General features: G+C 31.9%; 1 protein-coding gene across 1 annotated transcript; it reads right to left on the bottom strand.

Annotated features, from left to right (window-relative positions):
• Positions 1–3,678: 3,678 nt before the first annotated feature.
• On the bottom strand, positions 3,679–7,027 carry LOC145018746 (uncharacterized). The gene is made up of 5 exons (XM_078976597.1): positions 6,901–7,027; positions 5,307–5,490; positions 4,400–4,606; positions 4,070–4,264; positions 3,679–3,981 (listed from the first exon to the last, which is right to left on the bottom strand). The coding sequence occupies exons 1-5, from the start codon at positions 6,981–6,983 to the stop codon at positions 3,826–3,828; spliced, it is 825 nt and encodes a 274-aa protein (XP_078832723.1). The 5' UTR covers positions 6,984–7,027; the 3' UTR covers positions 3,679–3,825.
• Between the last annotated feature and the right edge of the window lie 4,416 nt (positions 7,028–11,443).

Genomic DNA, 11,443 nt, shown 5'->3' with positions numbered 1-11,443 from the left:
AGCAATTAGAATACTTGTATCTATGTGTAAGTTTGAAAGTAATTATGCACACACCTGATAAAAGTGACTGGTGATTTTGTCAGCGCTTTGCTTAGTACTTTGAAAAGACCTAGACGCATAAAGTGCTAAGCCTTAGTCTAGTTTTGTAATCATGGTGACTATATTTATTATAGTATAGACTCCTCACTAATCCTAGTGTGTACATCAAGATCTATCAAGTAAGGATTAGCTATGCAATATAGTTTGGAGGCAAGATCATTTTGGCATAATAGTTTTTTTGAAATCCAACAACCAAACCAATGTGACCATAATAATGACTTCGAATTAGTGATAAATCTTATTTATAGGTTCATAATAATGACTTATGACTATAAATATACATTACACTGAAAATAGAAGAGTGTAACTTAACTTACAATGTTTTTAATAAAAAATACGTGGATAAAATCCCGAATCAAATACTCCTTCTAGTTGGGCTCCAAGAGTTCCCTAGACTCTAATAAAATATTCCTAAAAGTTGAGAGAAAAACCTACTTGAAAGCTTGGAGAGATTAGAGAGAGATATGAAGGAAATGATGAGAAAATGAGCAACATTCGGCAACTATATATAGCCATTCAGCTGAAGCGCACCGCACAAGGGACAGGGTGCAATGTGCCTAGTAGCCTTGTTGGCTCCTCCAACTTCATGTCACGCATCGCTGCCTCATTGTCCCACATCCCTTGCTTCTAGAACATGCCACGTGGCAAATTCTTGTGGAGCCACATGTTGCAACATGTGATGCCATGTCACCTTGACCTTTGGAGGGGAGGACTGGCCGACTTGCCACATGGCGCTCTCTAGAGCGGTCACATCATCAACGTGTACTAGGCATCGTACCCGTGTAAATTTCCAGATTTTCAAAATCGTATAATTTCTTCATACAAACTCCATCTTCGATGTTCTTTATATCACCATAAACATGTTGACAACATCTACAACTTTCATTTAGACTCCATCTGCTAATTCTTACTTTATTTTTAAAGTCATATTTTAAACTAGTTTAAACTGTTAAGCCTATTTAACAATTCATAACTTTATCATATGATATCCGTTCTTGACTGCCTTTATATCAACATAATCATATGGACGAGATCTTCAACTCTCATTTAAATTGTTTTTCCTAACAATCAACCGATCTCTACTTTGGTTTCTGAGTCATATGTTGTTGCGTTGAAACTTTAAAAAATCGAAACCTCCTCTTACGAAGTCAGATTTGGACGTTCTTTATATGCATGCTTTCGTTTTAACGATCACTACGATTTTTATTTAGATGACTAAGGCTAAAAATTAATTTATAAAAAATTTACTTTTTACGATACGTAGAGTCGTGCAGGTTTAATCGCGAAATTCGAAGAAACATAACTTCTTCATACGAAGTCGGATTTAGCCTTCTTTAGATGCACATAATCCTTGTCACATATACTATAACTTCTGTTAAGATTATATGTGCTAAATAATCTTCTATCAAAAAGACATTTTTACCGCTTATTATCTTTAAATTGAATAGCTTGAATCTGCGGGCATTACAAAGACCAACAAGTTAATGAAGATAAATGTTGAATTGAAAAACTAACCAATTGGAATTGATGAGATCTCACCAATTTGGGGAAGAAACTTTACAAGGTCTAGATACATGAAATGCGTAAGGGTGATGAACCTGATTGTTCGTTTCATCACCTTTTGTTTTCGTCAAAATCACTCTCAGATTTGCTATTGTTGTTGGTTGCAAAATCAACTCTGGATAATTTGTCAACACAAAAATTTGAAATGAAAATAGAGAGAGGTGAAGATAGATAGGGTGTAGAATAGGGCTCATCGTCCGATTCTCCATAATGGTTAGAGAAATAGGTATATATAGGGTTTTGGAAATTTGAAGCTACAGATCTTGTAAGCATCATACCGATAGAATATGGGAAACCCTAAATCGATTTGAAGGCTTTTTGAGATGCAAAAGAATTGAAGCAAATCTTGAAAAGTAGAGTTTCTTTGAAATGATCAATGGAATATTTCGTAACATGGTTGATGGATTTCAGTACCAGATGAGCTTGGTTCCGATCGGTCGATTTTAGTTCCACATGAGATTTAAATTCGGAAATTAGAAAGAGGGATTTTTATTTGGTTGATCGAGAATCCATCTTTCTAATAATTCTAGCTTACGTCGATTCGTGATGAGAAGGATATGAACAAATGGTTTTAGTGAAAAAAATTATAAAGCAACGGGTACACTTGACACACTAATTTGATAGGTGCCCTCTATGTGTGTGTGTGTGTTTGAAACTAATTTTAGGACACGCAAACATACGTGTTCTAAACCCTTAAAATTTTGGTTGAGATGACATTATTTTTAGGACACATATTTTTGCGTGTCATAACACCAGTACGTGTCATGGTTCATATGTCATCAAATGTTTGTTTTCTAGTAGTGAACTCAATAACAAGCTAATCCGAAATAGCAACGAGACTCCAAAAACCTACAAAACACCTTATGAAAAAGAAAAAGTACTAAATACGATCCAAGATAAAGAAGTGATAGAATATGCAATGCAATAACAATAAAAATGCTAAAATAAACTACGTAAAATATGTAAATAAAACAAACTATGAGCGCTGCCCCCAGACCTCTATGTTTTTCTTAGTCCTTTTTAGTTATCTGAGTGTGCACCTCGCACCTTTTATCTGTTAGATGTATGGTGTTTCGATTGCTCAGATTAACTAAGAGTCGCGATGTATTTTCAGATTGAAGTATTTCGATGGTACAATCGGAATTCAACTAGATAAAACTTAGTGATTTCTAGAACAAAGAATGAAGAAAATTATGATCTTCTTGTCTACCATATTCAAATGACCAAAAAGGGGATATAACCACCGTTTGAAAACTAACGAAAAACTGTTATATAGCAGTTTCATAATCATCACGTAACTGACATAAAACTGAGTCTACATATAGGGTCAAAAAAATGGTTTTGAAACACATAAAACCGCCAAGGGTTGCCACACCTTGGACCCCGCTACCAGGGATGTTGCACCCTGACCCGCGTGGTTCAGGGACTTCACCCTTAAATATCAATGTATTTTAAACCATAATAAACTTAAACAAACGTGCATTCTGCACCACCTTTACTTGTTCAATATTTATTAAGATTACATCGGTTAACAAGTTAATCTCATTACATTTAAATAATATTGATAATAAAAATCACCAACACCGTCTCAGAATATAACCAAATGAAAATCAACATGTTTCGAATAGAATTCAAACTACATACAGATGTATCGATGATATTAACATCACCAACATTAAAAATCTCATGTAATATTTTTGAGTGATTAAATTTGGTCATAGTTTTAGCGAGATGTTAATTTCTCGGTTTTGTTAGTTCGTTTGTAATCATAGCTTTATTTATCTGATTAATAAAATCCCATCCTCCTCTTTTGTGGACGTGTACACCATCACATTATTGGTGGAACCATGATAAATTCTTGTATTTTTTAGTTTGGTTAATTTTGTTTGGTATTTTGTTTGACAAATTGGATTTAGTTTTTCTTTATTCCGTTTCATTATTAGTTATTTACCCGAATAGCACATACCAATATACCATAAGTATTGCATTTGTATATTCACTTAAGAACACCAGCAATAGTATCTTACAAGCATTTATTCCAATTTATTTGAATCCATGATCACATATGGGATGAACATGTATCTAATTGCCTTTTTATATATATATCAGATGTATATATAGAGAAAGACTGTATTTTATATATTTTGTAACGTATATTTAGTCTTAGAAGACGATATCTTTTGTTTTAACTTGTGGAGTAACATAATAATCGACGGTTTTCTCCCACCAAAATCCTCTTTCAATGTATGTCTCATGAAAACTTGCTTCTTCGGTATCTTTGATACTTAGTGCAATCATGCTTCTCGTCCCATAACGACCCTGATGATCAAAAAATCGAATTTAATTAATTGAGTCAAGAACTTTATTATGACCTTTAAGTTTTAATTAGAAAGCATGTAATACATACCAACGGGGTGTCTACTTCAACAAATATCGAGCTTAGATTATGCTCCCAATCAATGGAACAAATATTAGGAAGTTCACTCTTTTCGGCTTTCATGGTGTCTCTCATTAGTTTGTCCATCATATCCTTCATGGGTATATCTTCGTCTTTATCATATGCGCTAAGCAACTTTTTAAAATTAAACTTCAAACGTTGAGCCTGAGAGAATATCATAATGATTCAAATTAAATTCATTTTTTAAATAAATGAGTTAGAATTTCCCTATCTAGCTTTTTATGTTCATAGATTCGCATAAAATTAAAATAGAGTGCATGCTAATTAAGAATTTGAGACCTTTGGCCATGGGGAGTCGAGCTTGGCATTGGAGAGGACATGGATGCCTGGTTGAACCTGTTGAACAGTTGGAGGTTCACTTTTTGGTCTATTTGATATATAAAACATCGTGTTTGAAGAAAGGTCAAGGGTTATGAGGTTGAACCCATTGTACTCATGAACCTCCTTCACCAATTCCTTTGCAAATTCCTCTGGACTCTTATTGCTCTAGAAGTAAAGTTCATCACATATGAGATTTGACAAATTATATATTCGTAGAAAATACTTTATCCTCTTTAATTTTTATGTTAGGAAACGTACATTTAAGATTAATGTTTAAGACATATATATATATATATATATATATATATATATATATATATATATATATATATATATATATATATATATATATATATATATATATATATATATATATATTTAAAATCATATAAGACTTACGCCTACCTAAGTGGAATTTGGTAGCTGGTTCCTTATTTAGGTTGTGTTTGACGCGTAACAGAATAACAGATAGCTGATAAACTAATTTATTTTTCGAAACTTATTTAAGTTGTTATGTTTGGTAAACCAAAAAGTATTATAAACTAAATTTAAAAAAAAGCTAATTACACTATGCTTTTTTTTTTTTTTTTTTTTTTTTTTTTTTTTTTTAAATTTACAAATATACCCCTTAATTAATTATATAAACACATTCTTTTAAATTTTGTTTTAGGTCGTTTATATCTTTCACCTAGTTTTATAAAATGTTATTTTTTATCAATTAATTTTTCAGCTACCAGTTAGCTTTTTATTTAATAGTTAAATTTTTAGTTATCAGCTAGCTTTTCAGCTAACAACTATTTTTTCACATAATACGCCAAACACAACTTTAATATACTTTTTCTTATTCGAGTATAGGAAAACAAACCTCCAAGAAACGAAGTGGAAGGTCTCCTCTACTTTTGGCTTCTGGGAGAGTGTGAAGCTCCAAGACGTTAGTAATGAATGACACTCTTCCTCCCCTCGTACAAGCCAACCATGTTCCTCCGGCAACCTCATCTCTGCCACCCAATATCTCTCCACCCTCCCACCACCCAACCGCCTTTGTTGGCCTTTCATCGGTAATAACGACAATAAAATAAGATACTAATTAATGTAAATACCTTAACACATTTATACGTGTAAAGAATGAGTTGACAATAAATGAAAGTGGCAGATGGTAAAGAAAGAAGAGTAATATAAACAACAATAAATGAAAGGTTGTAGATGGTAAAGAAAGGAGAGTAACATATAAACACTAAGTACGAGCTTACAACTTTTTGTTAGTAGCCACATGAATTGTAAGTGATCTAATTGTATGTTACAAAAAGAAACTGGTTTTAAGATTTTAATTTATTACATAAAGTATAGGGAAATTAAGTAATCATAACCATTATTTAAAATAATAAAAAAACATTATACCAAAAATAATCATTTGGTCTGGAATAGGCATTTCGGACAAAAAAAAAAACATTTTTTTGACAAAATAGTATATTTCAGATTGAATTCTGGACCAACATTCCGGATTCCAGACTGATATTTCAGATGTTGAATAGAAACTCCAAAATTTCAAAGACATATCTAAAATCCGATGAACAATTCCGGAATTTCGAAAAAAAAATCGATATTTTACTTAAATCTAACAAAAAATTAAACGAAACATAGTAATGATAGCTATATACAATGTTAGTGCATAAAATCATATATATATTTTTTTATTGAAAACAGTAAGATTAAACACTTCGAAACATGAATTTTGGTTATAAGTAGGGATATTTCTTTCATTTTTTTTTTTGTAAAAACCAAAAAAATAACTTCAAAATTCAAAGATCAAATGCAGAATGGAGCATTCGAAATCCAAAAAAAATAAATATTTCTTTGAAAAAAAATTGGAAAAAAACTCTGGAATACGAACATGGAGCATTTGAAATCCAAAAAAAATAAATATTTCTTTGAAAAAAAAATTGGAAAAAAACTCTGGAATATGAACAGTAGTCCGAAATAGGACATTCCGGAAACGTGATTATTTTCCAAAAACTCAAAAAGAAAAAGTTATCTTCTTTGAAAAACTCATTTATAATTGTTAGATTTCTTAATTTCCCTAAAATCTATGTGATAAGAAGTTAACTATTTCCTTTTACATGCTAACTAAATAGATGTGTGGACAATTGGACATGCACTCGTGATAAAACATAAAAGTACCGTGGAACAAAAAATGACAATACGTATATGCAAAAGACAGTTGGCGATCTTCGAATCCAAATGAATGTTATCAGCCGAAAAGCTATATATGTCGTTTTGATGAACTAATTAGCTTCACTGTTAAGAATGAAATTTCAAAGAAACGAAGAAAATGTACCTTTAAGCGAATGTTGAGTTTCAACCTTAACAACATTTGGTGTTCTAAGTCTTAATTGGATCAGTTACATTTAATTCTAAAAGACTTGTAACTAGTGACTATATATACTAAATGTTTCTTTTACCTGTGGTGATATTCGTCTCTATTAAGCAAAAGAAGGAAAGGGTAGAGAGGGTGAACTTGCCAAGCAAACACTGCAATGCACATATCTATTATTTCAGAATCTAATGGAGAGTTTGATGTGCAATGTTTGCTTTCATGAGTTCATCAAGGTGTGGAGTGTTTGTGTGTTTATAGGCACACAATGTTCCCGAAAATTACATGAAAGGTCCCTTGATTATAGCTTCAAGTAACAAACTTAGTCCATTGACTTTAGAAGATCATCCATAATCATTAATCATGTTGTATAACTTCTTTACCTTTCATATTAGATTTTTGCTATCTACATTTAACAAAAATCTATTATAATAAACAAATTACAATTGTTGATGAGTTTGAAGTTTTCTTTAAGTTAACAAATTAGTTTATCAACATCATTATAAAATATTTTATAAAGTTTACTCATATAATTTGTTAATTATGTGTAAGCGCATGTAATATATTTTTTTACAAAAAATCGTACATAACAATAACATCAAAAAAAAAAAAAAAAACTCAAATTGTACAACAATCACATTAACTAAAATAATTATATTTACAAGTTTAATATAATTAGGAGAATAAAATGAAACATATTGAATGGGACTTAATTATACAAAACACAAAAACTCGACAAGGGAATGCCTAAGAATGATTCAGTATCATATGACAAATATACAATATATTTAATTGAAAAAGGGTTATAATAGTTTCTCAAGTTATTTATATTTAAATACAATTTGATACATCTCATATCATGTTTGTAATATAATCATAAATTTCATGCATCTCATGGCCTGACTTTTGCATGTTATCATGCTTAAATCTTGAGTGTATACATGTATTTATTGTTTTTTAACAATGTTGAAAATCATATATGATCATCTAATTCTTTTGTATACATGTAATCGTTGTTTTTTAACAATGTTGAAAATCATATATGTCAGGTTATACCTTCTAATACATTATGAAATATCCTATTCAAACATTGACAATTGCTAGTAGAAAACATTTTAAGGAGTAACTATTATTCTCCTTAAAAAACACATTACCGATCGCTCCAAATAACGATTTTTGGTATAAACCAAAGGATGTTTGAATATGAGTTTCGAATTGATCATTACGAATTTTGATTCATAAGCAGGTAATAATACACAATTATTAAGTTAAGTATTCTTATATACTTATTTTACATATAACCTTAAAATCATTTTACTTATTTTACATATAACCTTAAAATCATTTTGAAAGTTTCTAATTAATTTTACTCCAAAACAACAAATTAACAAATCAACTTTTCCTCACATCATAACATCCATTGAATGCGAAAATCTATTGTTTTATTCGAACACAACTCACATGATCACTACTAGACCTTCTTAACACTTAAGGAGTTGAAGGTTGTTCCCAAATATGTTATTTAAAGCAATACAGGACCAAACATGTTACCGACATGAATGTCAAGGAACTAATTTAAAAAATAATAATTTTAAGAGTGGTGATGGTAGGGGTAGGGGTAGGGGTAGGAAGTCCATTTAATGTTACTTTGATGGACATTATCGAAAGAATCATGTGCATGAATTATTCCAACCCATATTTATATGAGCAATGAATAGGTTGAGTTTTTAGGTGGTTATGATTTTACCTTATTGAGCTTTCAAATTTCTAAGCTAATTTTCTAAAGAACAAAGTTTACGTAAGAAGAAACTGTTCTCATCAAATGTTATGGATTTTTTTGAACAACTTAATATTATATATATCATATTAGCAATGAGCTAATGTAAAATCAACTATTACAAATGAACACACATAATAGGGTTTTGAAATTAATGACATCTGACATCGGACTAATTTTGGTTTTTGATTCCTAGACACAAACCAATTAAAAGAATAATAAAAAAACCGAATCTGTTAACGAGTCCCTTCTTATACGCTTTGTACCAAAAATGATGTTTCTGATATTTCATATGACCCACCGTATAGTCATAATAATCACTTCCAATGCCAATTGTTTTGTATTAGATAATTGAATCAAGTCAATCCAACTAATAACATCTTCCAACAACATAAACTTGGAATCGACAAATCACACCAAATTTCAATTGTTACCCGGAGCTCCACCGTAACACCAAAAGAAAGAAAAGTGTGAGTTAACCTTTTCACAGTTATACAATTTCTTTTTCTTTTTATGGTTTTTAGATCCAACGCTCCAAACCCGTTTTGCACAAAAAGTAAAGGTACATTTTAAATAGTTTCATTAGTAAGCTTTAATATCATTGTTGGGTTTTGATTTGATCAATAATGTTAAGATACAAAATGCAAAATAAATAAACAGAAAATGAACCTACGGTGTGTTTGGTACCGATAAAAGAAATTCAAATAGATAATGGAATATATTAATATGTGAATCATAATAAATTATGGCAAAAACAATGTTGCTTGGAAATACTAGGCATGGTAAATCCTTTCAATTTCATTGCTTTCTAGAAACAAACAAAAGAATTATGTTGCCATGTTGAGTTTTGTAATCGGTTTTCTGGGCGTCGCTCTAGCCATATGACCGTCGGGTATGCATCATTGTTAGATTTCGACTATAAAACATAGGTAGCAGTAAGAAACAAGACCGTTAAACTAGCCCATGGACTGTACGTTGGGAACAAGCACTGACGATCAAGTTAAATCGCTAGTGTAAAAAGAGTCAACTCCACCTAGCGGGATGGAGCCAACTATGTTCGAGACAAATATGTCTTCATAAAAGAGAGAAAGAAGTTGAAGTGAGTAAAGAACACTTACCTGAAGTGTGTGTGTGGAGCTACTGTTTATAGGAAAAGAATGAAAAACTGTATCTAATATTATATTAGCTTGTACTAGTCTGTCTATATAATATTAGATCTTATGCATGAGCTAGAACTTTTTTTTATTGTGCATGAATTAAACAATGCATATCTTATATAAATACTACAAAAATGTATTTGGAAACAACATGGAAGCTATTAAATATAATGTTTGATGATTTTGATGTTTTTATTGGTTATTAGCATACACATGAAGTGAAAATCTTAACCCTTAAGTTCACATTCAACCTATAAATGATTTATGTTTTCTCTAACTGATAGCAATAAACAATAAGCATCAAGAACCCTATTGAAATCGAAACTCATAGGTTAGGGTTTACATACCTTTGATTTATTATTGCAAATAAATCCGTGTTCCAATTCTTGATGTAACACCGTAAATTTTCAAACCAAAATTTTCATTTTCAAACACAATAAAACACATGTCACATATTAAAAAATCTCAAGTATCAATCATCAACACATTTTTCAAAAGTTGTTTATCACAAATCCAAGACCCTCTAAAAACATATCTCCAATGTGGGTATCTGTACAATCAAGTCGGGGCCTTCCCGCGATCCTGAGAAGTACCTGAAACACATAACACATAACACGTTAAACACGAAGCTTAGTGAGTTTCCTAAAATACCACATACACAAATAATAAGCCTCTCATGGCTATAACTCTGCATGGACCCTCCGGTCTCATGTGTCTCAGTGTGGACCCCTCAGTCATGTGTCTCAGTGAGGACCATCCGGTCTCACAACTCGGTTTGGACCCTCCGGTCCTGTCTTGGTGGAGACCCTCCGGTCCCACAACTCGGGTTGGACCCTCCGGTCCGATCTCAGTAAACACAAAATACAACATATATATCACACAGACAAGATGCATAATATCACATAACTCAAATAAGCACAAAAGATCCTTCGGTCACACATAGATATCACTCATGGTAAAGTATAGTGAGAAGACTCATCTCGTAAGAATCGGATAATCTCGAACTCGAATCACCGATCTAACCTCCGCCTAACACAATGCGATAATTATCCCTAATTAATAACGGCTCTCAATGAAGCTAGACCCACCCTTCTACAACTTACATAAGGGTAAAAGACCATTTTACCTCTTCATGGACTTAATGGTCCACATATTGACCAAACCCTAAAAGTCAACGACAGAGCGTACGCTGCGTGTACCAACTCTCTATGCTGGGCGTACTCTGCTGCCATGCAAGCATCGGGGATGCTCTACCCCTATGCTGCGTGTACTGGGAATAAGCCCAACATACATCCCAGTTTTCTCTTAAACTCTCCTCATTTTAGAAAAATTATCTATTTTTGAAATTTTTTCTCAAATCCTCAATTTGAGTCCAAACACACCCGGAGGTGCATCCGAATCCCTCAAACTAAGGCTCTGATACCAACTTTTAACACCGTAATTTTTCAAACCAAAATTTTCATTTTAAAACACATGTCACATATTCAAAAATCTCAAGTATCAATCATCAACACATTTTTCAAAAATCATTTATCATAAATCCAGGCTCCTCTAAAAACATATCTCCCATGCAGGTGTGTGTGCAATCAAGTTGGGTCTTCCCGCGATCCTGAGAAGTACCTGAAACACATTATCTATTTTTGAAATTTTTTCTCATGGCTATAACTCGGCATGGATCCTCCGGTCTCATGCGTCTT

This window comes from Lactuca saligna, chromosome 9 (assembly GCF_052625555.1).
Source record: "Lactuca saligna cultivar CGN05327 chromosome 9, ASM5262555v1, whole genome shotgun sequence".
Classification (NCBI taxonomy): Eukaryota; Viridiplantae; Streptophyta; class Magnoliopsida; order Asterales; family Asteraceae; genus Lactuca; species Lactuca saligna.
This window is presented reverse-complemented; position numbering and strand designations above follow the sequence as displayed.